Here is a 21999-nt window from a genome sequence, read left to right as displayed (position 1 = left end):
AATAAAATTTGTGACAATTAGATAAAATAGGTATTATTTTCATTTTAAACCAACGTACTAGTTTTGGTTCATAAAATTAATTAATAACTAAATTAATTAGTTTTGAAACTAACAAATTTCAATTTCATACATTTATTATGTTTATCCTAATCTCATTTCAACCAAGATGGTAAAAATTATTACTGAGGTAGATTTATAGCTTAATTTAATTTTAATTAGTACATCTTCTGTGTTTTAAATCACTACAGCAGTGCTTCCCAAAGTGTGGTGCGTGTACCCCAAGCAATAAGCAATAGTAAAATACATTTTAACATACAAATTAAGTTGCATATAATTTGCAAACTCGTATTAACTTAACTCTTAAAGAAAACACAAAGGTTTTAAAGAATTTAAAATTAAAAGAAAGCATCTTTAATTAATAAAATTAAGAAATTTCGCACAGACTAAAACAAAATATATGAGTAGTACGCACTTGACTTTTGCTGCCAGCCGAACATGATGAATATCTTCTCCAAGTTTTAAAACGTCTTTAAACTGTAAAAAAAAATTATTTTAATTGTTAAAAGGTTTCACAAATTTTGGGGGAATATTTCTTCCTTAATACTATTTCTTTTGCTAATTACATGAAAAAAACTTTCTAACACAAAGACTACAGATTAAAACTTAAAAGGCTAATAAATAAATTAATTAAATAAAAAGTTTACTTTAATTTGACTATGATATCAAACCAATCAGTTGGAAACAAAAGTTTCGATAGAGTTCTATTTGTTATTATCAAAAAAATGTACCTTACATTCTTATTAAGCAGACACTGAAAAAATTTGTTACTTTTATCTCTGCCTATTGCCTGAAAATTCGATCATTAGATCAAAAGTTATTAATGTATTCTCTCTCTTTTTTTTTTTTTAGCTCTGTACCCCACAAGTAATTTTAGATTTAAACATAAGAATATCTAAGGTTTCATTAAATTTAATCTACCTAATTGTTTAAGATTTTATAATTTAATAAATAGAAAACTAAGAACAAAAATAAAGACTTCCAATTGAAAGAATAAACTCTAAATGGTGGTAAATTCATGGAAAGATATATTAAACAGACAAGATTTTTTTTTAAATTAAAAGAAAGATTTCTTAAAAATAAAAGTAATAAAAAAATTATAAGCATTATTGCTGTTTTGAACAAAGAATAAAAACGTATTTAATAACAAATATTTTTTAAAATTGTGTTTCACCAAAAGATAATAGAGATGTTTATGTAAAAGGATAATGGTAAAAATATATTGCTTTTATAATTGGATGAAGTTTATTTCTTAGTATGTTTAGTTTTGAAATTAAATAGTTATTTATTGAAATAGTTGTAATGTTTATCATGATTTTTTTTATTCTTATTCATTGTTAACTCAAATAAGAATTTAAAAATTCAGAAAAAAATAAGGTCAAGTATTTATTCAGCAACTTTGCAATAAATTTTTAGAATAATAGAAAAAGTGGGTTGGCAGATATGTGAGCATTGATGAAACTTTATAAGATATAATGTTGAAAAAACTTCATAGTACTTAGTTTCCTCCTTATGAAACTGTTGAATGTATTTAAAATTTGGTTTCTTTTAATTTTTCATGAATTTTCTTTTATCGTTAATAAATGATAAGTCTTTTGTGTAAATTAATTTGTTCTTGGCATTTGTTTTCTTCTCTTATATAAAGGTCACCATTCATTGCATTAATAGATTTGTTACAAAATGTTTTGTATTCGTTTAATTGCATTAAAATGTAAAGATATGATATTAGAAGCAATTTTCTTTTAGCACTGACAATAAACAATATTTTAAGTTTGCGAGCATTTATATTATCAGAATTGTGTTTATTACTTTAATTTTGAATTATTTGACTGAAATTTGAGACAAGTATGTACATTTTTTATTTTCATTATGTTTAAAATAATATAACAGTAAAATAATGATAATAGCAAAAAATTCTTTGATTGATTTAATGTTTAAAATTTAGCTGAAAAACATCTACATTATAGTAAAAGGAAGAAAAAAATATTGAAATCACAGTAGAAAATTAGTTAGGTAGAATTTCAAAAACTGAAAGAATATGACCATTGAAAAAAGTGAAAGGAAATTTTTGGAAGAAAGTAACTTAAAAAATTTTAAAATAGTTTTCTTTATCGACATAATCATTACAGAAAACGATAAATTAAATTATTGCATATATAAATCAATTATTGTTAAAAAAATTAAATTTAAGAAATTAAAGAAATTTTAAAACCTAAGAAATATGCAATGCCATCTCATCATTCACAAAAAACCAGCTGGACACAAAGTATAATTTGCAGGAAGAGGAAGAAAACTGAATGATAGCAGAATTAATTATTATTTAGTATGTACTGCTAAGTAAACAATTAGTGAATGACAAAGCTACTGATCCATGTTTTACTGCTTCACAACAATACAGAAAATTAAGTAAATTTATATTGCTTAAATATTATACTACCATCCAAATCATCCTCCTGTTTATTCCAAAAATATTAATTAATGCAAGATAATAACAGAAAATATAAAATTAGATAGCATCAAAACTTATGCAAAATATTACAGCAAACTCTTAATAATATTATTTTGTATAGAACCTAATATTACATGATGCAGAGAAAACAGTGACCGTTTTGAAAGTCGTGAAAAAGATTTTCTGGCTTTCTAATGTTCAAAGTGACATATAAAAGTTAAGACGGTAGTTCAAAGTGACATATAATACCATATTCCACATAACTTTAAACAAATTTTTGAGTTTGGTAAACATAAATTGAAAATTTATAATAGACTATTTGTTATTGATCAAAACCTTTTGAACCTTATGATGAAACTTTATAAGATATAATGTTGAAAAAACTTCATAGCACAGTAGAGAACCATTTATCCGGTATCCAGATAACCGGGAAACCAGAAAACCGGGAAAAATTTTGATCGGCTTTGCCACCACTTTAAACTAGAACGATTATGAAAAAAAGCGGAAATGAACTCATCCTTGAAGTTGAGTAGAAGAAAATGTAAGGAAGGGGAGAATTTCCCCCCCGTTTACCTCGAGAAACGTCATTTCCTCCGTTACCTTGAAGGCAGGGAAGGAAGGAATGTTTTATTTTCTCCTTTAGGCCGTCAATCAAGTTCAAGGGTGTGGCATGCTGATTTCGTTTTCTGTTTAATTTACGAGGGGGGGGTGGGGAAAATGCATTGCATGCATATCAGTGAACAGAAGATGAAAGAGAAAAATATATTTATCTATTTGACATCGATTAATAAAAATAAAATCTTTTTCTTCTGAATAAATTCAAGTGCAGTATCATTTGCAAGTTTTTATTGATGTGGAATCACATCTGCTGTAATTAAATATTGTGTTTTTATCAACAAAAAAGAAATAAATAAAAGGAGAATAGTTTTTTAATTTAAACATAGGATTATTTTATGAAGCAGATTGCAGTTTTGTTTTTCTGATTCCACTACGTTTGATTTTTTTTTTCTTTTCACGATAAATTTCGGACTTTATAAATTATCTCTTTTTTTTTTCATAAATTTTATCATTAGGTTTTTTTTTAAAATTCCGTTGATCTTGCCTTGTTCCGGGTTTCAATATTTACACTAGTGCCTTTTTTAACTATCGTTTCGGTTCGATAATTTTCAAGTGTTTTTATTTAGATTAATAAGTTTTCCTTTTATTTTATCGTTTCCCCCGTATAATTAGGTATGAAATATATTGCGTTATTTGACCATTGGTTTTGTTTATATTAGTTAATTTAGGAATTATAATTATTCTTAAAAAATAAATACGAGAATTTTGTATTTTTTAATCTTGATTTTCTTGTCTAAACTTGCAAATTTTTTTATTCTTTTAAATGTAATTTTTCTACCATTTTTTTTTTCTTTTTAAAGTTAGGAGTACCTTTCTTTTTTCTCTTACTTTATGCATTACACTTTTTCCTTGTAATTTGGGTTCGATAAAACATCGATTAACGAGACTTTTTGGTCGATCCAGAAAACCGGGAAATTCAGACATCCGGGATAGCGATGGTCCCGAGCATCCCGAATAATTGGTTCTCTACTGTACTTAGTTTCCTCCTTATGAACCTTATGCTTGAACTTTATATATAGACATATTATGTCTATGAAAATCTGAATCTAATTTTTCCTTTAGTTCCATTCTAAAAAATATCTATTCCAAAGCAGGGTTTGAATGAGAAAATTTAAACATCATAAAAAATGAGTATTGAGAATAAAATTAGAATTATATCTGATGCACACTTATTCCACCAACAAGTATAAAAATTAAAGTTATGTATATTTTTATAAAAAAGATGTATTGTTAATGACCTAATATAAAATATTTAATGTTGAAGAATTTTTTTTATAACTTCAAATGGAAAAAAAATATCCTTATCATTAAAAAAATAACTTTGAACACTAAAATTAGAAAAACGTTCTTTAAAAAAAAAATAAAACCATTGTAAAAATGATGGGAATAATTTTAAATACAAATTTCTCATTTTTTGACAATAAATTATAATAAGAAAATACCTCTATTTTTGCTTTTGAGTCACTTATTCTTTCTTGCAATTTATTTTTTTGTAGAATAAAGTTTTAATTCTTTGTTCATAATGAACAATTCTGAAAAAGAAAAATATTTAAAGTGAATGAAATTAGTTATTGCTATTTATTTATTAGAAAAATAACAGCATTACTCAGTCAAACACTCAAAGACTGACAAAGGCAGGGGCATGAGGGGCAGTTGCCCCGGTCCCCACCTCAGAGGGGCTCCCTAAACCGAATTAAAACTTTATTTTAGGTTTCCTTCATAAATGAACTTTTTTTTAACAAAATATGTGTACAGTGTAGAATCAGTCAGTTTCATGTTAACTCCTTCATAAATCTATCATATGAACACAAAAAAAAAATCTATATTTTGTAAATTCATGGCTTTCTAGTGCGGAATTCAGTTAAATTTTCGCAAATACGATGGAAAAATTTGGTCAATCAAAAGCCTGTATTTTTGCGTATAGCAAAATGCGATATAATTACAAAATTACAGGCTTCTGATTGGCTTGAGTGAGACATTGTAATTGCGAAAATTTTGCTCAATTCCGCCCTAATGTCAGCAAGGGTATGAATTTCTTGCAGCCAGATGACAAAGTTAACAATCAAAAGTATTTTATTTTAATTAATTCAACATGATTTTACCTTTTCAATTTTGTTTCATAAAGCTACGGAAATATTTTAAAACAAAGACAACTAATTGACAATTTAAATCAGTGTTTCCCAAAGTGTGGTATGCGTACCCCCAGGGGTAGGGGAACAATTCAGCGGGGGTACACAAAGGCTGAAAGCCCTTATATAGTAAGACGGAAAAGAGCAAAAACTGCTACGAAATACATTTTATTTTAGCATTTTTTCGAGAGAAATAAAATATCTGTAACTATCAATATTTCTTCTATAGTTTTAAGATATAGTAAAACTGCTTCTTTTCCAAGATAAAGAAGAAATTGTTGAATAGTTTTAAAGTAAACTCCTGTCGAAAACTAGCAATAACTGAAATGGTTTTTCTACCAGCCTTTCCTCTTTTCCGTCTCGCTTTCACCCCTGGGGTACACGTTCTTATGCAAAATATCTTGCAACAAACGAAGATTTCAAAAAATTTTACTTAAAAATAAAACTAGCCATGAAACTTTATGATTAAGTATTTTTCTATTGACTATTTTTTGCAGAGATAACAGTTAATAATTAGTGGTATCAACAGCCAGATGTGATTTTTAACTTTAGTGCCATTTTTTTATAGTAAAAAAATCCATTCATTTTTTTATCACTGGTAGACAGCGTTACGAGAAATTTAAAAAAGGTACACAAAAGTCATAAGTTTGGGAAACACTGATTTAAATAATTACAAATATTTCAAGTACATTTAATTTAAATAAACTATAACTTCAATAATAACATTAAAAAAGTTAAAAAAGAAGATTTCGGATTGAAATATATAAAGGACCTGTGAATTGTAATAAACTAAAAAAATAGCATTTTCTATTTAAAAATCTAAGGTCACACTTTTTTAAAAATATATACAATTTTATTGTGATGGCAAAATGAAAACTTTATTTGGCAAGGAGCCACAATAAAACAATTTATATACTTTATCACCCTCAAATAAACTGTACATTTAAAATATTTATATAACATATTTTAAATAAAAAAATTTCCTGAATAAAAAAATACAAACAAGATACTATAATTTTTTCATTTAAATTAATTTTTAAATTCCTTATTAAAAATTTTTGATGAAATCCAAACTGCTCTGATCTATTTTTAAAAGCTGCTTAGATGTAAAAGTTAAATTTAGCTATTATTTTCATTTGTCTTAAGCGATTAATATGTATTTCTTACAAACTTTATTTTTATATACAGTAAAGCATTATTTTTATGTTCCTCACTTATCCTTTTCCCTTATTAACATTTATTATTACCATTATCATCATTTATTTTATTATAACTTTTATTTATCTCTTTCATTTATTTGTCATTTCATAGTATTTCCAGTTTATTCTTAATCTATGCATCTTAATTTTCTTTTATGTTAAAAAAACAATTGGTTACATGTCTCATTTTTTTGAAGTATATAATTTTTTCGCCTGGATTCATAAAGTTCTAAGCAAGGCTCACAAAAGGAATCCTCCCCCCCCCCCCTCCTAATTTGAACTAAGTAAGTCCCATAAAAAAGTAGTAGTTAAGAATAGGGAGTAGGGATTAAATTATTTGCTGAAAAAGAATGAGATATGCATAAAAGATCAGTACTCACAAAAAACTTTGCATAGAAACTTTAAAAAGAACTTCATTATTGAAATCTCATATCTCTGAGCACGGTTTTCAGAAACATTCCTACAAATCAAAAAAATTTTTAAAAGCACAAAACAATTTCACTGACAGATAATTGTAACAGGTGTTTTGTTAACTATATTAATAACCATGTTGATTGTTTTCTACATAATTAATATTAGGTTGAAAACAAGTCATTATTAAAATTTTTATTTCAATGGTGAATTTGCATTTTGTTTCCTTTTAAGTTATACGTCCGTTGGTTTATACACTGATAATATATCGGTCCCCTGACAGACATAAAGAATATGCTTTACTGTACTATAATTTTTTTTTATTTTGCCCTTTTTAAAAAATGGTGGTTTAATGCAGCAAAAAAGTTAAAAAAGTTTTTCTTAACAAGGAACTTTGATTATTAACTGAGACTACCAAAAGAAATTATTTTCTAATATTAAGTCACTTTGGATTTAATATTAAATTGGGGAACGGCGGGATAAATTAATTCAATATAAGACTGGTAATTTTCAGTAAAAAAATTTCATTTTGGCGAACAGTTGGATTTTTATGATATTTCAAGCTTTATTGTATTACAATTCAATTTTAAATATTGCAGAAATAATTTAATTAAATTTTTATTTTCAGTAGAAAAAGATATACCTTAAATTTAGCTTTTAACAAAATCACTTAATAGAAAAAAATAAGGCATACTTGCTTATTTCAAATAAAAATCTATCAGATCTAGCCATATTATCAATTTCTATGCTATGTTCTTCCAAAAGGACTTTTTCCTCATGACTAGGCATAAACTTCAAAAGCTTTAAAACAAGAATAATGATATTAAATAAAAAATTACAAGAAAAAGAGTAACAGGTTGCTACGCAATTTCTGTACTTTATAAATAGTTTTAAAATCCTTGCAAAAATGAAGTAAAAAAATATATGCAATATGAGTTGCAACTTAAAATTTACAGTGAGGTAAAATTACAGTGAGGTAACTTAAGTGGGGAAAAAAATCAGTATTGCTTGAGAAATTTTTTGAGGGAGATAGCTGAATTAAACAACATTCTGAAAAAGATCCTTGGCATCAAGCAATGTACTGTAAAAAAAAAATTTCTTCTGGTGCGTTATTATACAAAATGGCCACCATACAGCTTTTTTTTTTTTGTACTGAAGACTTACTTCTTGAAGGGTGTATGGCTGGACAAGTAGCACAGCGAATTTTTAAGTTAGAATGAAAAAACCGTTTTAATTTACCACAGTGTAAGAAAACATTCCCTAGAACAATCACTAAAAAAACAGTTTATAGCAAGAAAACAATGCAATAAAATAATTTAAATTTTTAAAAAAAAAATCTATTGTCTCAATTATTACAACAATAACAATTTATAAACTCTAGATCTAATTTTATTTTAATGTTTTTGGAAATGACTGACATAGTTACATTTCATGAGAAGAAAAAATTAAGATAAATTTTCAACTAATTCAAATGTAAATTTAACTTTGTAATTATATAGGGTGGTTTTTTATTATGTAGTTTCAGAATCTAAATAATGAATGATAATTATCAAATTGCAAATGGCTTAAATTACGACTTTTTTAAGGCATGTTTTACAAACATTGCAAGAAGAATAAGATTATGTATGAAGAATAAAAGTTGTATAAAGAAATGTATGAAAAATAAAAGTTGAGATATAGTATTATTTCTTAAATAAATTTGAAATATTAAAAAAAAAAAATCATAATATAACATAAGAACAAAAGATATACTTTGGAGTAGGAAAATGGATGGTAATGGGATTCGCTAATATAATTTTATTTAGTATTTCTGTATTGCTAAGTAAATAATACATGGAATGACATTATAAAAACTATTGTTCTATGTTTTACTGCTTCACAGCAATACAGAAAATTAATTAAAACTATATCACCTAATAATTCTACTACCATCCAAATCTTCCTCTGGCTTACTCCAAAAAATAAAAAGCAATACAAGATAATATCAAAATACAAAATCTAACATCATATAGCATCAAAACTAATGCAAACAGTGACTCTTTGTATCTTTTTAATATTAGAAGTTATGCAAGATAACATTAGATTTTATTGATTTTCTGATGATATCTAATATTAGTTGCTACTTTGGTAATGTTGTGTTTAAAAAAAAAGAGGACAGCATCAATGGTCAAAAGAACCAGTAGCTGATGGGTAACCAGGGGCCTCAATCATTAGAAATTAATTTAAATTGATTATTTATTTAGTTACAATGCAAAAAATTATTACAATATTCAAATTCCAAGTAAACTTAATTTGCAGAAACATTAAAAAAAGAACATTTAAGAAAAGAAGCTTATTGTTATAAACCTAAAAACAGTCAGACTGATTAGAAAATATCAAAGAATCCATAGCAAATAATTGAATTTTTCGACTGACCTATGACATATGAAACCTACAAGGGAAGAACAGTTTAAGCGAAATGAGAAAGCTGATACAAAGAAAGATGATTTTGCGTGTGGAAAGGTAGGGTTTTAGCATAGTACCGTCCTTCTTCACTGTGTAATAACACCCAGAAAGAAACTATTTCTCACATGATTACTTTGTCAAAACTTAGCAATGCTCAAAATGCAACAGATGGAGATCCAAGTATCCTTTTTTGAGAAAAATTGACTTAAACTGTTCTTCCCCCTTAATATACATACTTATATATAAAATATCAATTATCTGCTCAACCATATCTTTTGGTAACTGTTCCTTATTATCCATACGCATTTGTATATAGCATACAAATTTCTTCATTTGAGAGTCTTAATTTTGATAACAATATTGTACAATTTTGAACATGCCTACCATCAATGACAGAGAGTTCTCTTGATTTGGCTTTAGTCACCACTGCTGGTATATCTTCTATAACTGAACCAATGCACTACAAATTAATAACAAGTACTTAAGAAAAGCATAATAGGCATTCATTTAAAATATGCAAAATGTACACTTATATAATATAAATGTATACGTTTATAATAGCTTTTAATTTTCTGTAATGCAAGGATAGATCAAAGAGACTGATATTTTTTTAAGAAAAGGTTGAGACTTGTTAATTAGGGTGTGTTTAATTTTTTTTTTTTTTTAAATTTTGAAACCTAACTAATATAGAAAAGCTGCTTCAAAGAAAAACTGATATGACTAATTTTCACAAACCAAACGTAATAATCTTTTAAAATTAACAATAATGTAGAGTAATTCCTATTTCTTTACTATATATACATGTGTATGTATATTTCACCACAGTTTTCAAATTAAAAATAAACAGAAAATCTCAATATTTACGATCGTTCAAGAGTTATGCATTGAGAATAAATTTCAGCAGAAACTTGTCAAAATCTGAAATACTTCATAACTTAAAAGGAATATTACCTATGAACAAACACAAAGAAATTGAGAAAAAAAACACAGAATATATTTTTAATTTTAATCTAAGTTTAAGTTTATACATTAAATCCAATTCAATCAGAGAAAAAAATTATTTTACTAATTTTTATGAAAATGTTACCTGCTGTTTTTGATAAGCACAAAATGTCTTATCAGATTTTTGTAAATCAATATCTTTGTACAGTTTTCCCAAACGGTTCAAATAACATTGGTTATACACTTATGAATTATTTTTTTGAAATGTATATTAATAAGCAAGTTTGTTTTTCTTACTTCTGGTAGTTTACACCAATTAAAGGATTTCAAAGGATTTGATGGCTGAGGAATATTTTTAGACATCACTCTTGACAAATTTAAAGGTTTGTCATTTAATGAACCTAAAAAATTATTCATACAGAAAATAATCACAATAATAAATTAAAGAAGACACAAAAAAACATAATATTCAATAAAATTTCTACAAATAAAAACAGTTGAAAAATTACCATACTAAAATATTTGTTCAGAATTCACTTGACCCTATAAGCATTGAGCTCCTGGGTAATATTGTGCAAAAATTTCCTAGCTATACACTAACATTGAATAACAAGGGGCAGGGATTGATTTTTTGATGCAGTAAAGTTTGCAGCTAAGAAATCATAAAAGCACATAAAACTGCATGAAGCTAAGAAGGAGACTTAGATTTCATTGAAATCATCTCTTTTTACATGAATGTTTTTACAACCAAGAAACAATTTTTAAGTCTAAAGACTGTCATTTATGTGCAGAATTGCCAGAGACTACAGTTTTAAAATTTATGTCATTTGTTAAATTTATAATGGGTTTTTCTTTATTTGTATGAATGGCAAACTAAGTTAATAAATGAATAATTTTTCCCTTAAAACTGTTTCTTTATTTTTATTACCTAACATTTTCAGAAAATTCAATATTTATCAACAATTTTATATGCCTCGATATATTTGTGGTTTTATATCATAGTCAACAACTTGGGGTTAAGAGATTGTTACCGATGTGCATCATCACCAAGAGAAATTTTGGCTTGGATTATTATTTAAGTGTAGGATTGACAGAGAGCATAATTTTAAAAATTGTCTGCTTTATAATGGAAGTTCCTGAAAATTGAAAAAGTTTTAGTTAATATATGCAAAGGTTTCACCTCAAAACTGTACTGTCTTTTTTCTTACATGTCATTCTAACAAAATTCAATATTTTCAAACAATCCTATTTTCCCTAATGTACTTATGGTTGTATATAAAACCATTTCAAAGAATAAATACTTTTAAAATTTTCATATAACTACTAAAAAGTTTGACAGAATTTTGTGTCTTGACTGGATAACAGTGATAACAGAATATTATATTGAAATAGAATGCATTAACACATATTGTATTTATGTGAAATAAAAGCTGTTTTACCGATACGAAATGGAGGTGGTGGAGGAGGACATGGTACTATTCCAGGTGCTGGGGTTATTCCAGCTTTAGCATCATCAGATAAACATCCAGCTTTTGCCAAATTTTCAACTTGAGTCCTTTGTTGTTTTTCCATCTCAAGCTACATTAAAAAAAATTATGAATTAAATAAAGGGGTCCAATAGTAAGGCAAAGTCCATGTATATGTTTAATATTATATACATGATCTTTGCCTTACTTACCTTAATTTATCTCAAGTAATCACAATTTTCAGAATTCACACACATTCTGGCTAATCAAGCTTTTACTATGTATTTATTGTATTCACAAAAGACATTTTAATTTGAGAACAAATTATAAATTGTAAGCAGAAAAAATTTAATGAAATTAATTAAAATCCATGTGGGAGCAAATTAAGAATGTGCTACAACCCATAAAATTTCAAATTTAGAACAGAATTACTAAAGAGGTCAAACACCCTTTTGGGATTTATTGTAGATGCCCTAGTTAATCACTAAAATACTTATTATATTTTAATTAGTGGTATTATATTATATATTATACCATTAAATATCACTACAATACTTGAGCAAAAAGGATTTTAACTTTTACCTATTTGGTTGCATTCTTAGTGCAGTTTTTAAGTTGTCTAAAAGTTTTGCATGGGCTATTATTTCATCCTCTTCACGTGGAAACAATAACTGAAACATACAATAGTAAAATTTTTATTCTGTTAACTGAAGAATAGGGATAAATATTTCAAAAATTAACTACTATGTTAATTTTGTGAATAAAACAAAAACATTTATTTCAAAACTTACTTCAAATAGTGTAGGGTGATTCCAATAGAGATGTGCCAAGTGTTTTTAAAAATACTGTCTTAAACATGAATTTCAAGTGCAACTAAATAGATGATATGGTTGGTAATGTTTCTGATACAAGTACCAGAAGTCATCTAATTTAGCATTTTTATAAAAAGAAAACCCCATGTTTCTTTTTAAATAAAACCTGCAATAGGAGAATCACCAAATGAAATAGAGGTAAATGGAATGTACTTAATTCATGTAAACTAAGAAATATGAAAAAAACTTTTGATTGTTCAATTTTTGCATTAACATAACTAGTAATAGTTCATGTTTAATAAGCTTTGTATTTCCTAAATAGGGTTGATGTTTGTTGCAAGTACATAACAGAATTTATTATAAACTGTCCAGTATGAAGACAGATTTTATACCTAAGCCAGACACAATATACTAAGTTATATTAAGTTATACTATTATACTAAGTTATACCAGACAGTTTTCAACCTAATCACTAAAATCCTGACAAGTATTTTAACATTTACATACCCTGATGGAATGAGTAGTTCATGTTATGAAGAATAAAAAACATAAACTAAATTTAATATTCACTTTTACTTAAACTAATAGCATATAAAGGTTTGAGTGATGGGCATCATTCACAGAAATTTTAGTCATGATTAAATTTAGCCAGAATAAATTTATTCTGAATGATTATTCTATAGCAATTAAAAAATAATTCAATGTACTAGCAGTAAACTCCTTACTCTTTTTTACAAATAGATCTGTAAGCTAACAAATATCACTACTGATGTCATATTTAAAATAGTTGAAAAACTGAACTGTCAAAAGTTAAATTCAAAACAATGGGTACTGCTTAACTAGTCAGAATTTCCTAGTTTGCCTATCCCGCTCGAACAATTCGTCATAGAATGCTATAACACTGACAATGATCTTCTTAGTGCTTTGAATTATATATATGCCAAATTTCATTGCATTTGGCACACAGACTTAGCCCAGACATTCATTTATATATGTATGCATAATAACAAATTTAAAATAACTTTTATGTTTAGAAAACTTAGTACTTACATCATATTTACTCCTTTAATCACAAAACTAAGGAACTAGTAAAACTATGAGCCTTTATTACTTAGAATTTTTAAAGAAAATTATAGAAACATTCTATCAAAATAAGTGAACAGTAAAATATTTAGAGGAAAGCTGTTAATTGTTTAAGTTATAGTTTAAGAAGAAAGAAGTTATAGTTTAAAAAGGTTAGAAGTTACAGTTTAAAGCAAAATGTTGATATTTTAAGTTCAAAGTGAGTTTTTGCAGCTATCTTAAATTTACAGAAGAGGTCAGAGTGGTGCAAAACTTAAACTTTGATATCTAAACAGGGAGGTGTTGTCTCTGATGAATTTGTACATGTAAATAGAACTAAGAGTTTAAAACTTAATGTGATTTAATGAAACAAAAAAAAAAACAAAAAACAAAAAAATTACAAATTTAGACTAACAAATATTTAAGCATCTGACACTGCTGTCTGGGCTAGTGAGGTAATGTTTCATAAGTTTCATTTTCATTTAATTTTCAGTTTTATGTGAAATATTGATTATTAATTTTGCTAAGAATTTTTAATTAAATTTATAACATTAAGTTTTAATTAAATATTTCTTTAAATTAAACTCTTTGGCGAATAAAAATACGCATTGTGGATATATAAGAGCTTTGTGGATACATACGGGAGAAAATCAAAAATTTTATGAGTTTTTAAAGATAACTTTTTCTTCAATGTTTGTTTATAGAATTATGGAAGCCAGGGTGGCACTTTATAGACGGTGTCATGTGATGTGTATATATTTATGTATTATGTTAATATGTATTTATATCTCTATGTAGGATTTATGCAGTGTTTTCCTTAAACAATTTTAGAAGCCCTGTCTACCCTTTGATCCCTATAAATGTACCCTCTTTGCCTTTTCTGTAAAAATAGCCACCATCTCTTAAAAACACTGCCTATTTATTCATATTCCATTTTTAAGAAAAATAAATGATAATTACACAATGGTAAAATTATCTGTGTTCATAGATTTAATTTTTAATACTATTACAAATATTTACTTTGTCAGAATTATTTTTATATGGTAAAATTTGCATAAGTATCTCTTTTTCCGAAAAGAAATATTAATGACTTTTTTTAACCAATTTTAAAGTTATTTTTTAAATAAATACTTTATTTTAAAAAATACACCATTAAATGCTTATTTTCTAATAATTTTCCGTTTGAGTTATACAAAAAAGCTTTCAAGCTGTTTATTGAAAAACAGTTTTCTTGTTTTACTTTTTTTTTACAACTAAATATAGATCAGAGTTAGATTGCATAGTATTCATATAAAGAGAAATTTTTGTATGATGAATTTTCTAAAATAAATTACTTAAAATCTGAAAAATATTTTACATTTTAAAAATATATTTCTAAGATGAGAAGCCAAAAATATTAGGAATTATGAATCAAACTGTGAACTTCAGGATGATTAAACCATAGCCATTCTCAAATAAAAACTAAATTACAATGATTTTAATCATTTATGAAGGAATTTTTCTTCTTAGTTAAGAACTAATTAACTTCTGACCATGTAAGTAAAACTTAATTGTACCTTAAATACATATAATTTTTTAACACCCAAAAGAACATGATCATAAAAGTTTCAATAAAACTCATAAATACCCAGGGGCCCTACCATAAGCTACCGGGAATGGAATGAAGATTCCCGGCTGGAAAGTGAAACTGGGAAAGTTTGGTTCCATGAACCTTCAATACCGTACCATGAACACTCCCTTGGAATCAGACACTCCACGATAACTCGCTCTCAGGGCGTGGCTAAAATTTAACCAATCACACAATTTACTTTAGATTTTCTTTTTGAGTTTGGCAGCAAACATCTCATAATAATCGTCTTGAAAATGGCTCGGGCTTGCTTATCTTTTAGATATTTTGAAATCTTCCCTTATGAAATAGAAAATAATTAAGACATTCATCGGCGAAATATCGTATTTAGTTCTCAAAAATTCACCATTCCCTCCAAGAATGAGGATTCTGGGCAGAAAACCGGTTGTTTCTTGCCAAGAAACTCTTTCCAAGGTGTTCGTGGTGGGGGGAAATAATTCCCGTTGGAACGTGACGTCATTCCCAGATGGAATTTCATTCCATGGAGCTCATGGTAGGGTTCCAGGTATTTATGAATTTTAAGTATTTACCCAGGTAAATACCCAGGGTATTATATAGTATAATATCTAAATAGTTAAATACAAATTTTACAGTATCTTATCTGCTGTAGCGTATTTTACAGATATGACTTAATATTCTATTAAATTAAGGTAGTTGATAAATATGCATTTTACAGTGCTGACACCCTACTTACAACAATGCTCATAGTACTTTTCTAATTCCTGTTATAAAGAAATAGACTAGAAGAATTTAACACTAAGTAAAATTAATGATAGGATGATTTTAAACTTTCAACAAACGATAATTGATCAATATATAACTATACCATTTAAAAAGTGTTTACATAATAGAATGTTAAAAATATAAAAGGTAATGCAAGGTAGTTAAAGGTAAGTAGTAAATGAAACATTTAGGTAGCAAAACTGAAAACCAGCACCTTAGTTACATTTAGCAGGTCTATTATGTTACAAAAATAAATTAATAAATGACCCACATGTTAAAAATTCACATTGTAGGCTCGTCATATAAGAACTCGTTCATTATCAATTAATAAATTTAAAGTTTGGTTTCAGTAGTTATTATAAATTTTAAAACACACAAGAAAGAGAATTATTGGCTTAAGTTATTTTTTAATTATGTAAATATTTTATTATATAATTGCCTTTAACTACCTATTGAAAATTCTTGTGAGTCGTTTTTTCTAAGCATTTACCTCAAGAAGGAAACTTTAAAATACAAGGGAAAAATCTGTACTTTTTCCGGAGCACAATCATCTCTCTAATCTAATCAAAGTTCATAAATTGTATGTATAAATTAAGTTTATTGTTAATTACTAACTAACCATTAGATCAGCTGATAGCCTCTAGTTTTTGACTACCAATGATACCACCATCAATTCTTTCTTGTTTGCAATCTTCAGCTTCCAAAAGAATTTCAAGGATGTCCAACAATTTCATCATCTAGATAAGAAAGAAAAAATATTTTAAATTAAGTACATAAATAAGCATAGCTATCAACATGAAGAAAAAAAACAATCTGAGGATTTTGCAAAACTGTAAATTTTACACCAACCAACTCTCAAACCATATCGATATTTTTTTATGAGCTTTGAAATTTGATAATAAGCTCACTTTAAAACCAATTTCTAGAAAGTACCAATTTTTACTAAGGAACTATTTTTTTTAATTTAAACTAATTATCGCTAAAAAAAAAGTTTCTTAGTGATAAACTTTGTATATTTTGAGTGTCTTAAAAGTCAAGCAAATATTTGTACATAATGCTTTTTTTTATGATGGGTGCCCTTTTTTAGGGGCTCTTTCCAGTTTCCAATGGCCTTTTTAAGGTCTAGAATGAACACCGTAGACTTTGTATCTTTATATAACAGTTACAAAACAATGAAATAAAGATAATATTTCAATTAAAAATAGCAATTGGAATACTGAGAAGTAATGTTTAAAAACATTAGAACATTTCAGATTAACAAAGCTAAGTATTACACAATACACACAAATTTATCAAGAAAATAAATAAACAAATAAACTGGTTCCTCGAATGTTAAGCACTGTTTTAAACTAGCAAATGAATTATTTCAGTTTTGTTATCTCTTACTAATGAGTAAATTTCTTGTTCACTTCGTTACAGAACGATATAATATATATATATACCACACCAAATAGGTTTACACCATTTATAATATCCTACACAATTCAATAATTTTTCTCCAAATAAAACTTCAAAATAAAAGAGAGCACTTATAATAAATTTGAAACTAAAATAGCTCAAAAATAACAAGTGGAATATCGACCTAAATAAAGCAAAAATTGAAATACTAGTACTATTTTGATCTTATGATATATATATATGCCCCATCCCTGCAGATAATTTCGTTTCTGAATATAATATTTATATAAAAATTACTATAACATAAAATTCTCAAGCAACCTATCACTAGTCAACATGCAGAGTAAGTATTAAAAAAGGTTGTGCACCCCAAAATTTGTAGTTTCAAAGAATTTTTTTTATTTTAGTCGAATTTGTTTAATTTAAAAATTATCTTTTTGTTATTTTTTCAATTAATTAATGCTAAATGCAATTCAAATGCTAATCAAATAAAATTGTTGACATTAAATCAGTTTCGAAGGACTGTGTGAAAATATTTTTACGCTTTTAGCTTACTAATTTTCTATCCGTTATTAGTTTTTTTGGAATTCAAATTTTATGAAAGGTAAGATAGCAGTGCGCGGCAGACTATTTGGTAAACATCTTAAAAAAAAGAGTACTAATGTTCAACTCTGTAGTCTTGTAATTTTGAACCCAATACAGACGACAAGGGAACCCCTGGATCAAATATTCGGAGAAATTTTGCCTCCATGACGGACTTTTTTGATGAGACTAACCGCATTATAGTTGCATGGAGAATAAAACAGCAAAAACCTCCCACGGTTAGCCTGACTGCAAAGGAACCCATGATCCGTCTACCACTGAGGACACTCTCTATATTTTATTTTATTTTATTTAACAACCGATCCGATTTTTTGTGTTCACGACTACTCATGTCCAACTCAGTAGTCTTGTAATTTTTAACCAAATCCAGAAGACAAGGGAACACCTAGGCATAGTATTGGGAGAAATTTGCCTACGTGGAGGACTTTATGATAGAACTAACCCGCATTTGAGTTACATGGAAAGGAAATCCCCTGAAAAACTCCCACAGTTTGGTTTTGCCTGACGACGAGCTGAATCTAACCCATGGTCCGTCTACTACTAAGGATACGTTACATCAACACTATGGTTGGTGCGGGCCGGGTGCAGATCTCGAATCAATAAGCCATTGTCGGAATTCGAACCCGTTTCACCGTATTAGAAGTCAAAAACTCTATTCCCTGAGCCACCGTGCTCCAAGTTCTCTGTATTGAGCTATCTGTCTCTCTATTTGACAAAGGTATAATAAGAATAAAGGAGATATTTCCGTATCGTGATCTAAAACGCCAACTACGATCTCTAAGGAGCCAAATTGATTTTAATGGGAAAAATTATTAAGAAAAACATGTAAATGTTTGCTTGGGAGTGGCTATGAGTTACACCCTTCGAGTTAGTCTCATTTTACGACGTTTCTTTTAGTTTCTCGCAGTCCGCTGCCCTGCTGAAGTGGCCAAGACATAGCGATTATTCGATCACGGTACGGAAATCTCCCCAGCCTAAATTGAGCACACAAACCTGCAGATGTAATAAATAATAACCGAATTCTTCAGCAAGTTTGAGTCAATCTTATATGACTTTAAATGTTGCTACAGTTATCAAAGTGCCCTCGAATGATGATCTGTTAAATATTTTCTTTTTCTTGATTAAATTTTCTTTGAGGAATTTGCTTATTATTTTATTAAAGGCATAATAGAGCATGAATTCATTTTTTTTATTATCTATTACTAGCTAAGTACCCGTTTTTGCGTTTTTTCAATTTTTTTTCCATATTTATCAGTAATTAATTCGACTAAAAAAAGTATAATATATCGATATTTGAATATTGGGGAAAAGGAATAGAAATTCTATGAAAAAAAATTGTAATGCTCACTGAAAGAAGAGTAAAATATATATATATATATATATACAAATGTATTTTAATGAGTAATATAAAATCAAATTAAATATCTTTATTGAAGAAAATTTATAGAGTTTAAACAAAAAGCAAAACTTAAAAGCAAAATTTATTATCGCAATAATTGAACAAAAAATGCATTAATTTACGATAAAATTAGCACGAATAAGTAACTATGAGTAATTATTTGAATGTATGATTTATAATTCCCATGATGTAATAAATATCGGAATTTTTTAAATCATCTGGGATTGCATTATAAAAACTGCCAAAAATTAAAGAATAACATGGATTTTCAATAAAAACGGACAAAACACAGTACATTAAAAAGAGATTATTTAAATGTGTGATTTAAAACTCGCGTGTTGTAATGAAACTGAGATTTTTCACACTAAAAGCATGGCAATTACTTAGCATTATTCACGTAGTAACAAAGTATATTAAATTAAAATAAGTTTACGCGATATTAAAATAAGTTTTACGTAAGATTGGAAAGAAGCTTTGGCTCTTAATTTGAAAAAATAATAACTTATAACTTGTCGCAACTTTCTTTTTTAAAAAAATCGTGACTTTCCTCTCCACATAACGCAAATGCTGGTTAGTTTCACAAAAAGTGATGAGGAAAAGATACTTGATCCAGGAGTTCCCTTGTCTTCTGGATCGGGTTCAACTTAGGAATATAGTGAAGTTAATAAATTTTATCTGAAAAAGAGATGTAGTTATTATAGTTAGAAACAGTAATAAAAGTAATAATAAAAAAGCAATAGTTGTTTTAACTTTTCATATAAGAAGTTCAGTGCTATAGCGTAGGTGGAGAGTCCAAAAGCGAGAGTAAAATCTGTAAATTTGCATGAATCGACCACAGTGCTGACTTGAAATATCTTCAGTGGTAGATAGATCATGATTTGGAGTCCCTTTGCAGTCGGGCTAATCGATAGAGGTTTTCATGGTTTTCCTCTCCAAGTAACGCAAATGCTGGTTAGTTCCACCAAATGTCCTCCACGAAGTCAAAATTTCGCCCTATACTTGATCTTAGTTTTCCCTTTTCTTCTGGATTGATTTCAAAATTTGAAGACTACGGAGTTGAAAAATAATAGTCCTAAACTCTAAATCTGGGTCGGCTGTTCAACGACGGTTGTTAAATAAAATAATTTAAAAATGAACCTTTAGTTTAAAGAAAGACCTAAACTAAATTACTAGCACAATTGATTAGTATGTTATTGAAAATATAATTTGCGTGGTTGCGTACATAATAAGATCTTGAAAAATGTGAAAATACAACTAAATAGTTGGTAAAATAGTCACAACACACTGTTCACAACTTGAAAAGTTATTTATTTCAGCTAATTTAAAATCTGATGTATGGTACCTTGTAGTATCTTAGTAGAAGCTCTCTTAAAATATGATAATTTGCCTTTTGTTTATGTTTTATAGTGCATGCAGCCCTTAAAAGCGTAAGCAAATGAAAGTAGATTTTGACTTAATATAGCATTTTAATGTAATTCATGTAAAATTTAAATTTGTTTTTCATGCTAAGTGATTAATGCAATATTCATATAGTATGCTAATATTCATGTAGTAACATAAAATGTTTGTGTGCCCTCTCGACCTCACTTACAACTTTGAAATTTCAGGTGAAAATATGGAAATGTTCGTGTCAACAAAATTCGTTGATTAGTTTCTAAATAATCAAATTTTAAAAAAATGCTTGTTGTAAAATTAAACACGAACTATTCGATCGATTTCGTTCAAATTTGATATTTTACCGGTTAGAATTACATAGAGTGACGTCAAAAAATATATACCTTATCAATTACAGAAAAAAAATTTAAATATTAAAAGCAAAATTAACAACAAAAAAAATTTTTGCTGGGACTGCGTTAACGGATTTTATAATTTTGTGCCAAAATCTGTCAATTCATTAAGAAAATACCCAATATGGCCAAAGTTATGGCGAAGTACAGAAAAGTAAAATGAACATTAAGGGGTTCAAACTTTTGAAAGCTTTGCTGAGCGTATTATTTTCATTCCGAAAGTCATGGCACGTATTAGCAGAAAACTAACATCGAGTTTTGTACCGAAGTGAGAACTTTACGGATTGGTAGAATTTCCGAAGACTGCAGGGCCCTACCATGAGCTACCGAGAATGGAATGAAGATCTCGAAAGTAAAAAGTTTGGTTCCATGAGTGTTCAATACCGTAATATGAATTACATACCGTCGAGAATTACATAAAATTTAACCTATCACACAATTTATTTAACATTTTCTTTTTTAAGTGTAGCTAAATTAGCATGAATAAAATAACGAAATGAGCTTTTGCTATTTAGACAATATTTTTCACTTTAATTTTTTTTAAATTTAAAATAATGTTTTCTTGCTTTCATTAGACTAAAAAAATAGTCATTGTGAATACTTTAGACTAATATTTAATTTATTATATACAAATATATTTATATACACATACTTTTTTTGTATTAAAAATTGTCATATGTATCAATTTATACAATAATAAAACCCTTTTTTCAATAATAAGTGTTTCTGAAACATTCCTTTTATTATTATTATAATTATTTTTTTAAAAGTTCAAATTTTAAATACTGCCTATATTTTAATGAAGTCAAATGCAAAATTCTGTACCTGTACTGCATATGATTTTATTTACAACTTAGTTTTATTTGTTGCAT

General features: G+C 27.3%; 1 protein-coding gene across 15 annotated transcripts in view; it reads right to left on the bottom strand.

The window, feature by feature from the left end:
* The window catches only part of LOC147816875 (uncharacterized), a 34477-nt gene extending 14131 nt beyond the window's left edge, over positions 1–20346 (bottom strand). Inside the window, exons 1-10 of one of the 15 annotated variants that reach the window (XM_087152122.1) lie at positions 17707–17982; positions 16560–16677; positions 12508–12694; positions 12299–12387; positions 11690–11828; positions 10548–10651; positions 9693–9768; positions 6833–6912; positions 4567–4656; positions 473–534 (exon numbers count right to left, since the gene is read on the bottom strand). In XM_087152122.1, the coding sequence (XP_087008248.1) occupies positions 6869–6912; positions 9693–9768; positions 10548–10651; positions 11690–11822 (357 nt within the window). In that variant the 5' untranslated portion in view covers positions 11823–11828; positions 12299–12387; positions 12508–12694; positions 16560–16677; positions 17707–17982 and the 3' untranslated portion in view covers positions 473–534; positions 4567–4656; positions 6833–6868. Of the gene's footprint in view, positions 1–472; positions 535–4566; positions 4657–6832; positions 6913–7557; positions 7665–9692; positions 9769–10547; positions 10652–11689; positions 11829–12298; positions 12388–12507; positions 12695–16559; positions 16678–17553; positions 17983–20090 lie in introns of those variants that run through there. The other 14 variants (XM_087152152.1, XM_087152121.1, XM_087152141.1 and 11 more) reach the window with 14 other exon arrangements.
* Positions 20347–21999: the final 1653 nt, after the last annotated feature.

The sequence above is a fragment of the Parasteatoda tepidariorum genome, chromosome 1 (assembly GCF_982258835.1).
Source record: "Parasteatoda tepidariorum strain Cologne lab strain chromosome 1, Ptep-v5.0, whole genome shotgun sequence".
Taxonomy (NCBI): domain Eukaryota; kingdom Metazoa; phylum Arthropoda; class Arachnida; order Araneae; family Theridiidae; genus Parasteatoda; species Parasteatoda tepidariorum.
This window is presented reverse-complemented; position numbering and strand designations above follow the sequence as displayed.